Source organism: Macrotis lagotis, chromosome 6, assembly GCF_037893015.1.
Source record: "Macrotis lagotis isolate mMagLag1 chromosome 6, bilby.v1.9.chrom.fasta, whole genome shotgun sequence".
NCBI classification, from domain to species: Eukaryota; Metazoa; Chordata; class Mammalia; order Peramelemorphia; family Peramelidae; genus Macrotis; species Macrotis lagotis.
In genome coordinates this window covers 226,104,767-226,126,496 of record NC_133663.1, presented here as the reverse complement: position 1 = coordinate 226,126,496, position 21,730 = coordinate 226,104,767, and the positions used below count along the sequence as shown (strand labels likewise).

General features: G+C 34.0%; 1 protein-coding gene across 2 annotated transcripts in view; it reads right to left on the bottom strand.

The window, feature by feature from the left end:
* Positions 1–21,730, bottom strand: part of PIR (pirin) — a 112,078-nt gene that overhangs the window by 28,900 nt on the left and 61,448 nt on the right. Inside the window, exon 6 of one of the 2 annotated variants that reach the window (XM_074192403.1) lies at positions 1,694–1,778. The exons of the other annotated variant lie outside the window; for it this stretch is intronic. Within the exon in view, the coding sequence (XP_074048504.1) occupies positions 1,694–1,778 (85 nt within the window). The remainder of the gene's footprint in view (positions 1–1,693; positions 1,779–21,730) is intronic. 2 annotated transcript variants of the gene reach the window in all.

Here is a 21,730-nt window from a genome sequence, read left to right as displayed (position 1 = left end):
AGAGGATATATATATCTGACATTTAAAATGTAGTACATAACCCTAACAGTGATATGGGGGCAATGATCAACCTTGATGGACTTGCTCATTCCATCAGTACAACAATCAGGGACAATTTGGGGTTGTCTGTAATGGAGAATATCATCTGATTTCAGAGAAACAGCTGTGAACTTTGAACAAAGACCAAGGACCTTAGATTTAGGAAAAAAACCCGATATCTTATTGTCTGATCCTGCTATCTCTTATACTTTATGTTTCTACCTTAAGGATATGATTTCTCTCTCATCACACTCAATTTGGATCATTGTATACCATGTAAACAAAGTAAAGACTGGCAAAGTGGGGGAAGGGAAGTAAGATTGGGGGGAAAAATTGTAAAACTCAAAATAAATAAAATCTTAAAAAATAAATAAAATGTAGTACATAAGAATCTTAAGAATTTTCTATAAAAAAGAATGATATTTTCCAAATTGTGTATGCATACAGTAGTTTCCCCACATCTCCCTAACTAGCCTTTATCTAATTCTTAATCAGAACAGAATTTTTCAACTTTCTTTGTCATGGATAAATCTATCTCAGAATAATGCTTTTAAGTGCCTGAAATAAAATTGCAAAGGACAAATTACTTTTAATGTAGCTAAGTCTAAAGTAAAAATTCAAGGAGCCAAGGTTAAGAAAAAACTTAAAAATAATTAAATCTTTATTCCAAACTCCTTTCTGATCTTGACCTTGATGCAGGAAAATAGACAACTGTCTTTTGGATCCACTTAAGATGATTGCTGCTTCACATCCCAAAATGAGGAGACATCAATCATCAAGGAGTAGAAGTATCCTTAAGACCTCCTTTGGACTATACTACATTGCTTTTAAACAACAGGTGGCAAGTTTGAACTAAAATCCTACCATCTACAGGAAATCTTTTCCAATGTCCCTTCATCCTAGGGTCTTTCTTTTGAAGAATTTTTCTAATTCATCCTGTATATAGCTTGTCTGTACACAGTTGTTTGCATGTTGTTTTCCTCATTAGGCTGTGAACTCCTTGACATCAGGGACTCTCTTCTGCTTTTCACTTACTCCCAGATATTAGCACTTGATAAATGTTTATTGACGGACTGTAGTATTTTAAAATATACATAATCCACTCAGGAGAAAGGTTATAATTTTCCTTAGGTTGACTTCTTCAGATGTCAATAACAGTTCCTATTGCTACTACTTTTTAATAACAGTTTAACTTGGTGATAGAGAAACAAAAGAAGGGGGAAGATTTTTCATCCATTCTTTAGAATTAGAAGACCCTGAATTCCATGAATGGGATTTCCAGTGACATGAACATTTATGAAGTAGGACAGAGCTTAGTTCCAGAGAAGGCTTACTGATCTCATTATGTTTTTCTTTTTTCTTAATTTCTAAGGCATATTCATATACCTAGCACCAAAATAATTAATGAACTTTTTCAGGTTCAGAACCAGATAACTTTGAAGGGAAGGTACAATGGACAGTATCCTGAATTTGGAGTCATAAGTCAAATTCTAGTTCTGCTATTTGATACCTGTATGACCATAGATAAATCACTTAACCTCTCTGAGTTTTGGGTTCCTCATCTTTAAAAATAGAAAATTGCTGAGGTTCCTTCCAACTCTAGACCTATGGTCCCAAGATCTTATGTTGAAATGACAATGATAGTTCTGCTTACCTTCAGGAATAGGCTGGGAATGCTTGGCTCCTTGGTCCAATTTTAATTCCAAATATAAGGTAGGTGTGCGAGTAAAAATTTGGGACTGGAGAAAGTAATAACAGTTAGTATTTTTAATAATATATTTTCATAAAAATATATTAACTAAAGTTTACATAAAATGGAATACATTTGTGATATATATTTCAGGTAATTTAGATTTTGCTTCTATCAATAGGTTCTACGGGCAGCTAAGTGGCAATGGGAGATAGAATGCAATCCTATAGTCAGGAGGACCTGAGTTCAAATCCAGCCTCAGACACATACTAGCTGTGTGACCCTGGACAAGTCACTTGACACTCTTAGCTTTAGTCTCTCATCTGATAAAATGACTGGAAAAGAAAATGGCTTATCACTTCAGTATCTTTGCCAAAAAAACACTATTGGGATCAATGAAGAGTCAGACATGACTGAAATGACTCAGTGATATCAAAGACATTCTCTACCGTTCTAGGAATATTATCTAAATTTATCAAATGTGTTGCCATAATAATTCTATAATATCAGATTTTTAAAAATAAGCTAAGAAATCATTTAACTTTATTGCTTTCACAGCTTATTAAGGTTGTTTCATTTTTTTAATATTCTCAAAGCCAGCACAGTGCCTTCCACAGAATAGGTATTTAATATATATTTTCTGAATTTACTTATTCTTTGTATGATCTTGGGGAAGTCACTTGAGTAAGTCTCTGAATCTCAGTTTCCATATATATAAAATGAAGGAGTCAGGTTAAATGATCCCAATAGTCCCTTCTAGCCCTAAATCTAGAATTCTCCAAATTTCTCAAATTTAATTGATTATAGATAATAAAATATTATTAATTAATAACTTATAATAAAATATGAATTTTTGCCTACTAAGAAGGGATGAATATTATTAAGTTTCGTACCCAGGATTAAATTTATTTTTAAAAAACTGATTGCAAATTTCCAAAAAGTTTTGATTGATACAATCATGAAGTATTCTCTTAAAAATGCAAATCAACAGAACAACACAATAAGAATGTGTATGTATGTATATAATGGGGAAAGAGGGAGGTGGAGGTGGAAATAAATCTATCAAGACTCAAAAGCTTGAGATATTTATGCTATAGGGTATTTTTAAATTTCAAAATTTTTTACAAATTCCAATGGCAAAATATTTAAAAACAAAAAAACCCACAGCTCTTTTTAATTACTATACTTTTACAAGTTGTCCAGAACAATCCTATAGATAAATTATGTGTACATTTTTCTTTTGACATTTCCCAATTTATTATCAGGCCCAGAGTTTTTTGTTTTGTTTTTGTTTTTTAAATTTTTTCAAAGGATAAAATGCACACACACACACACACACACACACACACACACATATATGTATATATTTAGATACTGAAGATCAAGAATTGACTTTGTGGGAATTTAATTTACAATATATTCATTTGTTTGACTTAAGTGATTCTTTTCTTAACTTCATTCACATACTATTAATAGGAAAGTTTTAAAAAAATTTCAAAATATACTTGAATTTTAGAAGTACCCAAGTTAATCAACATTTCAATATAACAACACCTATTGTTAATATATAGGGACTTAGTTAAGTTAAAAAAGAGCCTTAGTCATAATAATCATCAAGAGAATCTTATTTCACAAATTTATTATTATTCCATTTCAAATATTTACTTCCTTGATCTTTACTCTATACCATAAAGAATATTTAATTTCATGAAACATTCATTACCATGCCAGTGTTAAAATCCATTTAACAATAACCATATTTAGAAAATATTGTGTTTATGATGGGGTTTGCTTTTTTCATAAAAATTAGTTTTAATAATACATTTATAACCATATTTCCATTTCTATATTTTATATGACTTTCTCTCCAAAACTGTACAAATATCATCTGAAATCTGTGGGTCTGTATATACATATTTTAGCAGTATATTTAAAACAAAGTTCTTCAATCCTATTATGTTCATCCTAAATGTTCATCCATAACAATGGCAATATCCCACACCCTTATGTCAAAATTGCTATTTGTCATAACAAATTTCTTCCTTTATAGGAAAACTTTGCTTTTTTCATCATTAACTGCTCCTTTAGAAAAAAGGTCTTTAAAAAGATAGTATACTTTACATTGAAAGCTAGGCACCACTTGGAATGCAGGAGATGTAAGCATTGTACATGTTAAGGAATTAGGCTCAAGTGAACCTTGCCAATAGACATGCTATAAGAATGTACACATTCTCATTTCATTTTACTATTGCTATCTGGAATCTTTTCTTTTCTAAACTGCTATTTTTTCATCTGGATGGTAAAGAAGACTCCAATATAGCTCCTACCTTTGAGGAGTTGAGGAATATGACAAATAAATGAAAAAATAATGCAGATTATCTTAAGTAGAACAAAAGAGGCACTAAACAAAGTGATATCTAGTTTTCACAAAGAGGGGCTAGGTATAAATGTCTATGTATAAAGTGAAGACCTACCTACTGATTTTAATATTCTGAAATTACTTTTTCCTGTCTCTCTGAACTTCTCTTGACTACCCTCTTAAGTTACCATCCAAGGGCTCAGATTCCTAACATTTTCCTAAATATTTCATTTGGTAGGAAAGTCAAAAGTTGTAGGGAAAAAAAGAGTTTTAGGTTTAGAAAGTTAATACAAATACACCAAAAGGTCACCCAGAACTTGTTTGTGTGAGACTCTATATAATATAAAATTATGTAGTTCTGTGTCAATGGATTACTCAGAACTCAGAAAGCTACAACTCTGCCAATTTTAGGGTATTATTTTAATATTATTTTCTTTTGTAAGTAGTGGTTTAGATTTAGTTAGTAATTTCATAAAATAAATTATGTGATTCAATGTTTTTTAGATTGGGTGCAGATTAAATATGACATTCATTGATCAGAACTTGATTTTCCCACCTAGCTGAACTCCTGTACTTTATGATATTCAGAAACTATTCTTCCTGCAGGATCATATTAACTCTAAAACTCATGCCTCCTCAGCACCCCTTGCCCCTAAATTCCTACCTCTCTCTCTGCATGGAGAGGGTAGAGTGTCAACCAACATCAGAGAGTTCTTTCCAAGTCCTTCATTTAAGGAAAGAACCCAGAACAGGCACCTCATTATTTCCCACCAGTTGAGTCTACTTCATAACCCAAACAGCAGGAAAAGGGAATCTTAAATACAAATAATAAAAGAAAAGAAAAGAAAGGAGTTGTAAGAACCAGTGCCTGGAGTTTGGGCTAAGTAAAGAGTATAGGGTCTGGGGCGGCTAGGTGGTGCAGTGGATAGAGCACTGGCCTTGGAGTCAGGAGTACCTGAGTTCAAATCCAGCTTCAGAGACTTAATAATTACCTAACTGTGTGGCCTTGGTCAAGCCACTTAACCCCATTGCCTTGCAAAAATTTAAAAAAATAAAAAAAGAGTATAGGGTCAGCGGATTGGGAGTGGGCCACTTCCATTATAAATTACTAGTGTTAAACAAATTTCTTCTTTTTTGATACTTTCTTTTGATTAAATAAGTGGACAAGTGGCACAAAGAACAAAAGAATAAAAGAGAAATACGTAATTAATAAACATAAGTATGACTATGAATGAGATGAATTCCAATAACAAACATCAAATATTGCAAGTATCTAGGAAATAGACTTTTAAATATAAAGGAAAAGAAATTTAAATAATAAAATCATTCTACACTTAATCAGAAATCACAGGAGGAATGAAATAATCTGATATGAAAAGCAAAGAAACTCAGGATGCAATCCAAAATGATATACTCTGAAAATTTGAACCTATTAATGAAAATATTGAACATTGAATAAAAAAGAGAGATTTGAAACACCCTTTCAAATCTGAGTAAATTTGGAAAACAAATAGTGGCTACTAGATTGTAAAAGATCAATTTATATACCAAGCCTAAAGAAAAACAATTCTCAGGAATGTTCAAATTAAGATTCTATAATCTAGACTTCAGCAATAAGTAAACTGAGAATTAGCAGAGGAGCAGGCTAGTTTTTGAAGAGACAGAGGAACTGGAGACCAAATTGACCACACTCACTGGATTATGAAAAAAAAGTAAGGGAGTTCTAGAAAAACATCTACTTCTGCTTCATTGATTACACCAAGCCTTTGGCTATGTAGATCACTGTAAAATATGGTAAGCCTACAAAGAGATGTACCAGACAAGTATCTTATTTGTTTCTTGAGGAGCCAGTATGCAGGCCAAGAAGCACTATTTAGAACCAAACATGGAACTGATTAGTTTAAGATTGGTAAAAGAGAATAACAAGACTGTATATTATCACCTTATTTGTTTAATTTATATGTAGAGTACACCATGAGAAATGCAAGGCTGGAGAAATCAAAAGCTAGTATCAATGTTATTGGGAGAAATATCTACAATCTAAACCATGCAGAAAATATCACTGTAATGACAAAAAAATGAAGATTAATCAAGGAGCCTCATGATGAGGATAAAGGAAAAGAGTATAAAAGTGGACTTGAAGTTTAACATCAAAAACTAAGATCCTGGCAACTGGTTCCATCATTTCCTGGTAAACAGAGGAAGAAGAAATAACAGCAGAGTCCAGATTTTATATGGGCTCAAAGATGACTACAAATTAATTAAATTTAAAGACATTTGCTTCTTGGAAGGAAAGCTGTGGCAAATACAATGAATGACTAGATAAAGCAAAATAAATGTGGAGGGAGCTCTAAGAAACACCATTAAAAGTAGAAATTCACCTCTGATGTGAACAATCACAATTATGATAATAAAAGAATAAGAGGGGGAAAGCTGACTGGTAGAGTAAATGGAGCACTGGCCCTGGAGTCAGGAGGACCTGAGTTCAAATCCAGCTTCAGACACTTAATAATTATTTAGCTGTGTAGCCTTGGACAAATCACTTAACCCCATTGCCTTAAATAAATTTTTTAATATTTTTAAAAAAGAATATGAGAAATCATCAAGAGATTGGGGAATACATAAGGATACAAGTGTGAAAGAAGTCAAATAGAAATGAGAGTGGAGCAATAAGTCTGAAACATCATGGACTAAACCTATAGATCAATCAGGGGTTTTAGTGGGATTAAGTTGTAGAAAAGGAGAACAAAAAAGGACAAGGGGGGGGAGGAAACAATAGAGGGGAATAAATGATGTACTCTAATCAAGGGGAATAAATGATGTGCTCTAATCAAGTCAAAGGTTGAAGGTGAAGAGAATATAACTCCTGTGGTCTCTCAGGAAGAAGAGGGAGAGGGCAAGGAAAGAAAGAAGGGGAAAGAAAAGAGGAAACCTTATATCACTGGTGGGAGTGGAAACCATTGAAGAACACATTCATAGGGAACAAGAAACATTTTACAAATGGAAATACTTTACCATGAGGGTAAAACAAGGATTTTGTGCTTAGTGAGAACACTTATCCTGCCTCAGAAGAAAGGAAATCACAGCTTCTGGAGTTAAGAGGCACCCCAAAGAGTAGGAAGGGATGGGCCCAGAGAGGAGATTTCATGGTAAATGGGACTTAAGGACCTATGTTTATTTGTTATAAGACAGGGCTTTATTAGGGAGTGGGGAGAATTAGGAGTGGAAATGAAGACTACTCAAAAAACTGCGGCATCAGTGAAACATTTTAAAATTTCTTAGAAAAGAAGAGCTGGAGTTCAGTTAAATAGGATAGCTTTGGAACTAATGATCTAATTTGTTATGTACTTCAAAAAACCCGATAAGCTGTAGAGATTCATGGTTTCATTTGAAATGAAACATTCATGTTTACACATGTTTAATATAAACATTCTTTTCATAATAATAAGAAAAAAAATAAATTTTTAAAGTGTGAATGTGTGTGAGTATGCCAAGGAATGGTGAGGGTTTAACATAGAGGGTTACAAATAATTCTGTGTGTCAAATAATTTCCCCTTTTCTTTAAATATTGGATGTGTTGAAGCAATTTGAAATTGCCTGGTAGGTGGTTTTTACATAGTTTACAATCAATTAAAGTTCCCCCTATAAACCTTCAAAGAACAGAGAAGAGTATCTCTGTGTGACGGCATAAATGAAACCAGAAAACCCACTGATGGCAAATGCATGTGGAGGCTCAAATTAGCAATAAATTTGTAGAACTCAAATCACAAATGACCATCAGGGCAGCCCACAGGGAAAGCAAGATGTGATTTTACTTAAATTTCTGCCTAATCTCCTGTTGTTCCCCTAACCACTGGGAATCCAACAACACTCATATGGGAACGTTTCCAAAGAACAATTCTAAAATTATCTACAGGGTATTATTTACATGTTGGATACATACTTTGCATGAGAAGCCTTTCCTCCACTGTCAAAAAATAGGACCCTGGATTTTATGTGTTATAGTCTCCAGAATGGTAGTGATGGTGACAGTGATTATGATAGCCCAACATATTAACACACTATTTTAAAATATGCTATTTTTATAATAATCTTTTCAGTTAGGCAGTAGTAACTTTTATTTATCCCTAGGGGAAAAGATTCTAGTGCTACTTACATTGCAAATATTGAACACTGCCTTACAACCTTTTTAAGTTTAACTTTTAGCAAGGTGATATTCAATTCTCACAGTATAACATGATAGAAAGAATACTGACATCTTGCAGTATGAAAGGAACTAAAAACCAATGAGATTCTCATCTACTGGGGAATGGTTAAATGAAGATATATACAGTTTTTAATGTAGTGGAAAATTCTTACATTGTAAGAAATGGAGAAACCAGAGATGGTATTACAAGCTGATGCAGAGTGAATGAGCAAAAACAGAAGAACAATTTATATAATATTAACATTGTAAGAAAAAAACAACTTTTAAAGACTTATGAGTTCTGATCAATGTAACGACTAACTGTGATTCCCAAGCTTCAATGATGAAGCATGCTACTCCTCTCCTAAAAGAGAGGTGATCTAGATGCAGAATAAGACACATTTGTAAATATGTAGTATATACACTTAAGGTAGGAATATATTTTGCTTGATTATGGATATTCTATTAGGATATTGTTTTAATTTTTTTTCCTTTTTTCCCCCAAAGATCTTGGTGGTAAGGTGAGAGGGGATAGGAATAAGGATAGGGAAGGAAGAAAGAAGGAAAGGTATGAAAGGAAAGGGAAGAAAAGGGAAGGGAGGGCAAAGAAAATGAAGGCAAAGATGAAAGGAGAAAAGAAGGGGAAGAAAAAGGAAGAGAAAGGAAAAGAAAAGAGGGGAATAGAAAAGAAGAAAAGGAAAATGAAGGGAAGGGAAAGGAAAGAAAGGGAATGAAAGTGAAGAAAAGAGAAAGGAAAGGAAGGTAAGTGGTTGGGAAGGGAAAAGAAGAGAAAACTAATTTTCCATCATTGCAGCTCTACCAGCACCTAGCATAAAGGTCTTGCACTTAGGATCATAATGAGGTTCATAATTCTAATTTCCTCATTTGTATATGAGAAAACTGAGGTCTAGGGGAGTTAAATGATATTCACAAGGTCATACAAATAGAAAATGTAAGCACAAAATAAATAGATCGCTGGACATGGAGTCAAGAATATCTGAGTTAGAATTCTGACTCAGATACTTCCTAACTGTGTGATATGGGGCAAATCTCTCAAACCTCAGTTTATTTATCTTTAAAATGGTTATTATAATAATATAGATATAACATATAATATATAATATATAATTATATATAACATAATTATAATATCTTTTAAACGGTGATTATAATAGAGCATATGCTTATATGGTTGTTGGAAGGATCAAATGAGATAACATTATAAAATATTTTGCTAATGCACTCTAAATATTAGATTTTTGTTTGTTTCTGTTATTATTGATCTGAAGAGAAAAGGCATTCTGGGTAGAATGTTGTAAAGTGAGTCACTGTTTAACTGGAAAGGGTCAAAAGGAAGACAACCAGGATTGTGAAAGGACACAAGATCATGCCATGTAAAAATTAACTAAAGAAACTAGGAACATTTAACCTGAAGAAGAATAGCCTTTGGAAAACCTATTATGGTTAGGTGAGATTGATTCTGCTTATTTACAAAGAGTAAAACTATGTATAAGTAATAGATAAAAATTGCAAAGAGATAGATTTAGGGAAAAAGTGCAAAGGAAAAGTTCCTAACAATTATGTTTATTCAAAAACTGAAATGGGTTACCTTTGGAGGCAGTAGGGTCCTAACTAAAGGCCTTCAAAAATAAAAAAAAAGGTCTTGATGATCCTTGGATGGCTATAATGGAATATGGATGATGTAAGGGAATGGATTAAATTTAAATGATTTCTTCAGTCTCTTCCATTTCTGGAACTGTTAATATGTAAATAGGAGATTCTACTATCTTAAGAAAAAATTAGTAATGAGCTTAAGTCAGAGCCCTTCTCTTCCCTTCAATTAAAAAAGTTCTTTTGATCTCTTAAATTAGAAGCAAATGGAGTAGAATGATGCACAGGGAGCAAAGAAACAGTCTCTTTAATTCAATGATGAAGCATGCTACTCCTCTCCTAAAAGAGAGGTGATCTAGATGCAGAATAAGACACATTTGTAAATATGTAAATATTTAAATATGTAAAATTCCCACCCTGTCTCTCCAACTTTTCTTTCTGCTTCCTTAATATCTCAGTAATCTTTACTGATCTTGCTATCCTTACTCTTTCTCTTACTTCTAGCTTCTCAGGATGATTCAGGTTTCAAAAAATAGGACCTTTAGTAGCAAAGCAATGAATTACTGCACAAAAGGTTAGAGAGGAAATTCTTTCTGCCCTTTAGCCAACGGGGGTACCGCCAGATGGAAGAAAAAAAAAAGCCTTATCACTTTTGCTCTACAAACACTTGAAGAATAAAATTATAATGGCTCTCAGGCCCAGTGGTGTTCTATGACAAAATGAAGACCACATCCAATGGGGGCTGTAAAACAGATTATTTCAGAACTGAGAATTACCTTCAACTTTTTCCTTCAAAAAATTTCCCATTTACCAGGCTTTCATTTAATACCCCTGATATGCTTTCTTCCTTCCTCTAGTTTAATTTGTAAATGTGATCCTAATTGAGAACAGAAATCACTACCACATGGAAACCCCGTGGCCTTAAGGCTGACCTCAAGGAGTGGAATAGGGAGTTTGGGTAATAAGTGCAAAGGAAAATTCCTTCCCTTTGCCTTTGTTTCTTCTTCTCTTTCCAAGGATAAGAACTGCCTTCTTAATCTTTTAAATGGTCGTGTTTTTAGAATAATAACTATAGTTCCTGGATATTAATTGACTTAAAGTTAACTTCACATGTCAAAATTGCTGTAACTGCAATTCTGATTTAGTGCTTTTTAGAACCCACACTTACATTCACAAATGCTATGATCCATTGCTTGATGAGTTATGGTAGGTAACTGTGGTGTCAGATGCCAGACTTCAGAGTCTTATGAGATGTTGGAAATAATTTTTGAAGCAGTTCCTAAATCTTTGAGGTTGGGGAGGGAATGGAATTAAAGTATTCATTGTGCATACTACAACAAACATGAAGTTGATTTATTTGATTCACTGAGAATGTTGGTTATGGGTTTTCTTATATGGGTCAGTTCATGTATAATTCAACAACAACCAAAAAACCCAGAAAATTATATTGCATAACTTTTGATTCTTTTTATAAAGTAAAAGTGATATATGCACACACAAATACACAGCATCTTCTTAGTAAAACAAAATCTTAATAACAGGAAATTCCACTCACATTGAAAAGGTATATACCTTTTTGATTTTTAGTACATTCCTCAAGGTTCTCTCAGTCAATAACAAGCATCTATTTAGCACCAGATACTGTGCTAAGTGTTGGAATATAATGAAAGGAGACCAACAGTCACTGCTGTCAAGGAGCTCATAGTATAATGGGAAAGACCACATATATATATATATATATATATATATATATATATATATATATATGTATGTGTGTGTATAAATATGCAAGATATACCAAAGATAAAGGCACTCATCTTCATGATATGAAGACAATATAAAAAGCAACCAAGACCAGTATAATTACAGAGGATACTAAAGTACTTTAGCTACTAAAGTGATCCTCAAAATTAATTATTCTTGCTAGTTTTAACACAAGAATACTAAATATGGCTGTTTCTACACCACTAAAGGAGTGCATGTGTTCATTTTCTTTGAACTCTCTTTAAATTTTGGTTCCATGGGGCCATAATTTACATTCTTTACAATTCTGTTTTTACATGATTTTCTCAGTTAACAGAAAGAGGGGGTAAATTACAAAAAGAGCATGGCTTAATAAGATAAAATGATATCTCATTCCTTTACCTGAAAATCCAGAACTAGGATATGTCTTTTTTAATTCATCTCTTGGAAGATATAGTCTGTGTGGACTTACTTTTCTAAAGCCTCAATTAGGACAGAGTCTATGCCCAAGGATTTGAACATTTTGAAAAGGTCAAGAGGCACTATTTTTAAAAAAATCATTCTAACCCCTCCAATTATCTGGATCCTCTTTTTGACAGTTTAGCTAAGAGTTCCTCAATTAGTAAACTATAGCTACCAGCAAATCTTATTCTTATCTTTCTGACCTCCAAGTCTTTCCCTGATACAATCTTCATCTCCACAGTTTGCTACAATTTTAATTAGGAGTCAGGGAGAGGGAAGGAGAGTTGTCCAGTATATCTCCCTGCTCTACTCAAGGACCATTTACTGACTATTTTGGTGATCACAAGGTCTGGAGTAAATGTAGTAAAGTATTTTGTTGTTGAGTTGTTTTAATTGTGTCCAATTCTCTGCAATTCCATTTGGGGTTTTCTGGGCAAAGATACTGCAGTGGTTTGCCATTTCCTTCTCCAATTCATTTTACAGATGAGAGAACTGAGGCAAACAGGGTTAAATGTCTTGCCTAAATTCCAACAATTAGTAAGTGTCTGAGATCACACTTGAACTCAGGACCTCTTGACTAGTTGTCCTGAAATAAGTATAGTCCTGTCCTACAAAGATGATTTCATCCCAACTCTAGATGTTTTCTTGGTATTTTAAAGCCACTTCAATATTTCTCTAATTTGTGAAATTGGCATGTATCTTTTATCATAGATGAAACTGTTCTTTCCCTTTTCTAATGTACCAAGAGCTGTTCAAACCTTGGAAGGAGAGGAAGAGATTAGTTTTCATCTTTGGTGTCAAAAGTAATATGGGAAGGATGATCTTAGATTTAAGTTTCAAATATACAAGAAATGTTACAAAAAGAGAAGGCAAGAAATTCTTTGACAGAGTGATGTGATTTAATAAGTGAGGAACACTAGAAAATGACAGAAAATCTTAAATGTGTGGTATGTATTTTACATATAGCTGCTTTATTAAACAAATTGTTATTACCACCATTTTTAAAATATTTTTCAAGGCAATGGGGTTAAGTGGCTTGGCCAAGGCCACACGGCTAGGTAATTATTAGGTGTCTGAAGTCGGATTTGAACTCAGGTACTCCTGACTCCAAGGCCAGTGCTCTATCCACTGCACCACCTAGCCACCCCTATTACCCCCATTTTTAAACTTTGAGAGAGGAAGAATTGGAGGAAAGGGAGGAACATGAGCAGCAATATGACAAAGGGAAAAGAATGCTGAATTTGGTGACAAAAAAATGAGTTCACATCTCACCAGCTATATGACTATCAAGAAATTAGGTAGTTCAGGGTTTAGGGTTAGGAAGATTTGAGCTCAAATTCAGCATCAGCCACTTATTTAACTTCTGTTGTCTCAATTTCCTCAAAGGTAAAATGGGGATATTAACAGTATTTACTTCACAGAGTTGGTGTGAAGGTTATGAGACAATATCAGTTAAGTACTCAGTACAGTTCTTAGCTTACAAACAAATTACTTAATGAATGTTTACTTTCTTCCTTCTATGACTGAGTTATTTAACTCCTTGTAACTCAGTTTCCTTATCTGTAAAATGAAAATAATGATAACTATAGTGTCCACCTTATTGGGGCAGCAGAGCATCTAGCCTAGAGTCAGGAAGACTCCTCTTCCTGAGTTCAAATCTCATCTCTGACACTATTTTAGGGCATCTAGGTGGTATAGTGAAAGTGGTGAAGTGGATAAAGTGCTTGTCCTGGAGTCAGAACAGTCACTTCCTGAGTTCAAATCTGACCTTACTAGTTGTATGACCCAGGAAAGTTGCTTAATCCTGTCTACCTTAAAAATGAGGTGGACAAAAAAATGTCATACCTCTCCAGTATCTTTACCAAAAAAAATCCCTAACGGGTCATGAAGAATCAAATACCACTGAAACAACACAACAACTAGGTATATGACCCTGGTCAAGGTATTTAACTCTTCTTCCTTCAGTTCCTCACTTATAAAATGAGCTGAAGAAGGAAATAGCAGACCACTCAGTATCTTTGTCAAGAAATCCCAAATGAGGTCATGAAGAGTTGGACATGACTGAACAACACACAACAGTTCACTGAACTGAAGGGGGTGGGTAAGAGGGAGGAGGAAGAGGAACTGAGTGAGAAAAAAAAAGACTTTGTAAACCTCACAGCATTATAAAAATTTTCATCATTGTCATAAGAAACATTAAGAAACTGCTAGGGAATAGAAAACAAATGAATCTGTACTAATAACCCACAAGTAGAATCAGAGAAAAGCTAATTGTGAAACTAATATAATTACTTCACTTAATGTCCTTGCCTGAAGATGGACTACAAGTGTTTGGGGAGTGTTTCTGCCAAAGAAATGGCAAGTGCCCCTCCTCTATAATAATAATAACAAAATAACATATCTGCAAGTACAAAAATGGCAACAATTTAATAAATAATGAAGGACCCAAAATATATTAACAAATCTTCTAGTCATTCATTAACTCACAACTCCATAGTTGGTGCTGGTCTAAAACTGTTAATTTATTATACCATTGCTTTAAATGTACTTTTAACTGCATTTTTATCTCTATTAGCTCCATATGATCATATTTATTATACTATTTAAAGAGATTCATGTAAGAACAAATTTCGATAAAGTATGTGAAACTATTTAGTAAAGATAAGGTCTTAAAGAAAAAAAAAACTATCATCACTCTGGTGGTATTTGCCCTAGCGCAAACATGAATTTTATATGTATGATAAAATGAAATCTATTTGATACAATGGTTCTTTATTAAGTTTTCAAAATCATTATAGCAATAAAAATTTTAAAATCAGTTAAGAAGATGGGTACCTGAGAAAATTAGATTTGGATTTTTGAATTTCAGTTTAAGAGAAAGGATAATCATTATGGGTGTATACTACAGACCTCCAATATAGGAGGAGAAAATAGTATGTTTGGGGATTAAGACTATAAAAATTAAGTAAAGTACAAAGAATTTTTGCAGATATGTTGGGGGTAAGAAGGATCATAGAAACATAGATCCAGATCAAAGGCTATGAAAGTGTGCTTAGGGTTTGGTGCATGTTTAGATCACTTAAAATAACTTAAGTTTCTTAGTCCTCAAATTTCTTGACTTCTCTAGCTCCTGACATTGTCTGATGTTCCTTCTTTAATCTCCTTTGCAAATCCTCCTCTTGTCCAGTAAAGTTGAGTGTCTGTTAAGGTTCAAATTTAGGTTCCTTATCCTCTCTCTGGGAAAGTAGGTGCTCAGTTTTGAGTTAGAAAAACTCATTTTCCTGGCTTCAAATCTGACCTCAGAAATTTACTAGTTGTATGATCTTGGGCAAGCTACTTATCTCCTCTATAAAATGAGTTGAAGAAGGAAATGGCAAACCACTCCAGTATCTTTGCCAAGAAGATCCCAAATGGGGTCACAATGAGTCAGAAATGCCTGAAGCAACTGAACATTCTCTTTATATGCTATCTTCTTTGGTTATCTCCTCAGCTCTCACAGGTTTAATGGTCATCCTTCTGAAACTACATAATCACCATTCCAATCTCTCCTGAATTCATTCCTACAAAACCAACTGCATGTTGAACATCTCCACCTGGATATCCAATAAGAATATATCTAAAAACAATCATATACAAAATGGAACTTATGTTTTCACCCAAGACTCTTTCCTCCTCCATTTTTATTTATGGCACCATAATCTTTCTAGTCATCCATGTTTGGAATTTTAAAGTTATCTTTGACTCTCTGCTAAATAAAGCGATCCTTGACTTTTCTTTGCTAAATTATCACAACAATTTTTGCATCTGTGCACTTTTTTCCATTCTAGTTATTACCTCTCACCTGGATTATACTAGTGGCATCCTAATTGATCCTGTTGCTTTCAGGCTAGAACACAAATGTCACTATGTGATCTTCTTTACTAAAAAATCTTTCATAGCTCCCTCCTGTCTTTACAATAAAATAAAAGCCTCTTAATGTATTTTTATATTTGGAGTCCTCTACAATGTAGCACTTTAAAAAGTAAACAGAGGATTTCATATTTGATCCTGGAAATAGGGAGTCATTGACATTTAGGAAGAGGTCACATGTCTAGACAAATGCTTTAGAGAAATTCCTTAGATGTTGCACAATCTTTTTTTTTGTTGGAAATGATTATGGAAATGAATTTTTTTCCATGAATTGAAAATAAGATAATTTTTTTTTTAAAAAAAAGAGGATTCCTTAGATGGTTCAGTGGAGGATGAATGGAATGGGGGAGAGATTTGAGGCAAGCAGAACAACTTGAAAACTATGGCAGTAGAACAGGCATTGAGTGACAAAAGCCTGTCCCATGGTAGTAGTGGGTGAATGGAGAGAAGGGAATAGATAAAATTTGGCAACAAGATTGGACATGTGGGGTGAGAGTGAGAGTGAGAGTGTGAGGATGTCACTAAGGCTACCAGCCTGGATGATCTCAGAGCATTGAGGACTTCTAATAGAAAAATTCTGAAGAGGGAAATGTTTGGGCGGAAAGAGGACAGGTTCAGTTTGGGCCATGTTGGGTTTCATATGTCTGCAGGACATCTATCTTAGGATGTCCAAAAGGCAGTTGGCGATATGAGGAGAGAGGTCATTGGGTGGATAAGTGGTTCTGAGAATCATCTGCATAGAAACGATATGTGAATCCATAGGAGTTGATGAGATCATTAAATGAGATAATGTAAAAGGAAGGAAGATTCAGCAAAGGATACTGAGGAGGAATGATCAGACAGAGAAGAGGAGAGAGCAGCAGCCAGCAAATCTAGAAGAGAGGAAGGAACTATGAAAAGAGGGAGATTACCCAGACAAAAGCTAGAGAAATGTGAAAGGCCATAGAAATGTCAAAAGGATCAAAAAAGGTCAAAAATGAAAAAAAAGGCTGTGAGATCTGTATTAGAGATGTAAGGTTTCAAAGCTTATATCTAGAGGCCACTTTGAATTAGTGAATAAAGGCAATACTTTCAAATATATTACCTGTTTCTACAGGTAAGACACAGGCAAAAGCTATAATTATGGATATCAAGAGATTTATTGTCATTCCACAATCAAAACTTCTCTCTCTCAGTACATGGAACCACTCACTCCCTCTGTGAGAGAGCACCCAAAAATTCCTACCTACTAAAATCTCCTTCTGGTAAATGATTTGATAGAGGCATTCATTCTTCAGTAAAAATGATCAATAAGATCCATTACTCTTCCTGAAAGATATTTATAGCTTAAAAAAAGATAAAATTTCAAGTCCTTAAAAGCATAGATATGAATCCAAATGGTGATTTAGCAGAGACTCCAGATCTTTCCTTCATAGACTGAAAGCAGTTCCCAAAGGATTGCCCAGATTCTATCTTTCTCTAGCTTTTTAGGAAACAGCCAAATTTGAATGACTCTCTTCAGTGGTCAGGAAGCAATTACTGTAATTGTAGTTAATGTCCGAAGTGAAAATTAGGAAGAGAGTAGCTGTACCCAAGACCTTCATTTTAATCTATGCACTTAGAGGATGCTAACATGAGTGATGAGGCATTGCCCAGGGAATGAGTATTTATTTAGTGTCTACTCTGTGTTAAGTAGGAGCAGCTAAGAGGTGAAGCTGATAAGTGGGCCGAGCCTAGATCAAGAAGACTTGAGTTCAAATCCAGCCTCAGACACTTACTGGCTGTACCCTGGATCAGTCACTTAACCCTATTCGTCTCAGTTTCCTCATCTGTAAAATGATTTGGAGAAAGAAATAGCAAACTACTCTAGTATATTTACTTAGAAAACCCCAAATGGGGTCATAAAGAATTGGACAAGACTGAAAACTGAAAACTGAACAACAATAAATATGTCATGCCCTATGTAAAACATTTTTATAATATTTTATTTTATAATTTTAAATCTATTCTATATATAAATTTATATTTTATAATATCTATTATATATCATATGATCTTCACAACAACTTTTTTTTAAGGTAAGTGCTATTTTAAGTTGAGGAAACTGAAGTGAGATCATACAAGGATCATACAGTCATACAGTTAGTAAATGTCTGATGCCAGCTTTAGATCTTCCAGGATCCAGGCCTTATTCACTGTGCCATCAAATACTTAATAGAAGGAAAGAGGCAATATGGAATCATAGAGAAAAATCCATTGGTTTGCACAGAGAATAGATGTATAGTTCTTTGATAAAGTTTTTGTGTGTGAGACCCAGACTGGGAAGTAAAGTTCAAGAAATGATGTTAAACAGAATTCATTTTGAGCTATGAGGCTCTGGAGATGGAGAGTTAGTCCCCCTACATAAAAGGAACCACCATCATCAACTGGGAACTATGGAGAAAGGCAGGTATTATGGGCTTTGAGTAGAATCCAACAGGACTGCTAAGGGAACTATTGAAAGTATGAAAACTATCAGTCAGTAACTATAAGAGAAGCAATACTGAAAAGACTCTCAAAAGAAATCTAGGGAGCACAAAGCTACTAATATGTGATTTTCCAAGTCAATATGCAGCCTTCTGGGATTGTAATGTATGGTTTAGTGGCCCCATTTCTATTTGCCTTTGACAACACTGCTGTAAATCACTGAGACAATACATGTATGTGTGTATGTATATATAGAGAGAGATTAAATGGATATAGATATAAACTTTTAAATTTGCAAAGCACTTTGTTTCAACTACTTTGTAAGATTGCTAAAGCAAGTATTATTATCCCATTTTCTGAGTGTCTGTAAGACTGAGTGAGAGCTGTTAAGTTTTCAAAGAGATTACAAATCTCACTCCTGACTTTAAGTCCAGAACTTTTTACATACATTATATCACAGACTGATGTTGCAGATCATCTGGGTGGGCATAACAAACCAAAGTAATAATGTATTTCATATTATGAAAGAGTTTTTGATAAAAAGTTAATGGAGGAATTTCAGGCTAATTTCCAGGCAAATCCAATTGGTTAATAAGTCATGGAGATATTTTCAGGGTGGGAGACCTTCCTTATATTGCTCATAAGTCATGTCCTTTAATAGGTTACTATCTTGACCCAAATGTAAATACATGTACAGTAGACTATTAACTTTATGGACTCCTTCAGAACTTTATGGACTCCTTTCAGGATGGGAAAACCTTAAGAGAAGAGGTATCCTAAAGTGCATAACAAAAGATTCTTTTGTCTAAGCCTTTTAATACATAATTTTCCTGGTTCCAGAATTCAAACCTTTGTCATTATAAAGGGAAGAAAAGCAAAAGGAAAGTCTTGAAAGATGGGAATGTGCTAGGCAATAAGCTCATCTACTTGTTGCTGACCTTTTTCTATCAGTTACAGAATTCCCACTCAACATAGGAGACAGCAGGAGAGATTGTGAACAATCCAATAAACTATTAGGATACATTCTTCCTCTTTCAGCAGGAAACATTTAGAGGGAAATGTTCCATTATGTTATGCTAAAATCTTCCCCTGTAACTTCTATCTATTGCTTTATGTTCTATCTCCTAGGACCAAGTAAAACAAGTCTAATCCATTTTACATATAACTTTAAATACTCAAAGACTATTATATTATTCCCCTCGGACTGCTGGAAGGCCTCATAATAGATAGAGCTCTGAGCCTGGAATCAAGAAAATTCATGTCCCGGGTTCAGATCCAACCTCAGAAATTTACTAGCTGTGTGATCCTGGGCAAATAACTTTGTTTGCTTCAGTTTCTGTAAGTCAAAACATCATGTCATTGGTCCTCTTTGATAACAACAGTAACAATCTGTAAAATAAGTTAGAGAAGAAAATGACAAATCGCTCAAGGACATCCCCCAAAATGGGGTCACAAAGAGCCAAACACAACTGAAGTAACTGAATAATCACAAAATAATGTTCCCCTTATTCTTCTCTTTAAACTACATCATTACAGTTGCTTTAAATGTCATTGTTTTAAAGGAATAAATAAAATCTATGAGCTACCAGCTATTGTTTATAAACATTTATCTAAGATTCTGGTAGAAGGCATTTAACCTTTGGCTCTCCATGAATAAGAAATACTCAGTCATTTAAAATTATTAACATAATGCAGTTTAATCAGCATCTTAGGGTCTCAGACCTTGGAAAACAAGCAAGTCCAAGATATTTATTTATAATCTATGCTGTTCTTGAAAAGAAGGAATAGAGGCCAAGACTAAAACACAAGGAAAAGAAGATATGAGATAAAGGATAGAAAATGATAGGGGAAAGGCTAAAGGGGCCAAGATAAATAAGGCATGGAGCTTGGCTGCAACAGAACACCATGACAATGATAAAAGAAAAAAAGCAGTTAATCCATTTGTACCACCTAATTATCATTCCATCACCTAAGACCTCAATCAGTAAATGTTATATGTATGATGCTAGAGGGGAATGCACATGGTATTAGCGAAGTAACTTAAAACTCTGACTGATTTTTCTTGATAATTTTTTTCTGATTTCTGCTCTGGTATTTTTTTCTAATATCCTACTTCATTGGTCTTCAGTAGACAGCTAGGATATTACAGGGCAATGTATTTAAAACCCAGAATATGACTTCTACCTATCTAGCAACATTCAATTTGTCTGACTTGACTTTGTCTGCATTAGGAAATGCTGAATGGCATTCACAAGGAACCCCAGTTGAAACCTTCAATTTAGTGATATATTAATATGTTTGCTTATATGTATATTTATGCAAATATACAATCTATGTGTGTATATATACACGTATGTAACATCTTTGTGTATAGTTATCTCTATGCATATACATACATACATTATAAAATAAGCAACTTCAAATCAGTATCTAACTCTGGAAAAATTCACAAGCCAAATCCAAAGAGCCATCTACAGGCATTAAAAATATTTCATGACAGATATAATTAAAAAGTCTGGTGGGAAAAGGATTGAGAGGAGAGTATGGAGGGTAAAGGGAGATAAGCAAAGACTGATTTTGTTGCCCTGTAATGACTGAGTGTAGGGAATCTGGGCAAAGAATATGACAATGACAATATTAATAATAAAATAATTCAAATAAAACTGTCAGAGGAGACTCAAATCCATGCAGAAAGTTAAAAGAAAATCATAGGAAAAATGGTAAGTTCTCAGAATGATACTGAAGAAAGAATTCTTAGACAGTCATAAGAAAACTAAGTTTAGATACTACTTAAATTGTTTTAGTTATTCATATTAGTCAACCAAGAACATTATAATATGTGTGTCAGACTTTGCTGAGCATTGAGGCACAAGACAGTCCCTGTTCTCAAGGAGCTCTAATTTATTCTAAGTGTGTCACCTTGATACTTATACTCTGAGTATCTATTTCTTGAGGGAGAATCAATTCTACCCATTCCCCTAGGGGGTATATCTGAGGGAAGGGAAGTGCTTGTTATCCTTATACTCTCCACAGCAAGGATTGATAGCAGACATGCACATGTGAAAGCATGTATAAAAAATGTGTGTCTCATTTTGTATGCCTACCTATATTTGTGTGCATACATACACATAAAAGTCCATACATGTGTATTCATAATTATCTATGCATGTACAATTGGAAGGTATAGTTTATATGTTCTGGTAGAAGAAGTTCCTCACTGGGAATTCTCTTACACTGAATAATTCATAAGTCTAGTCAACACTCATAATGCTCCGCCCCCAGCACA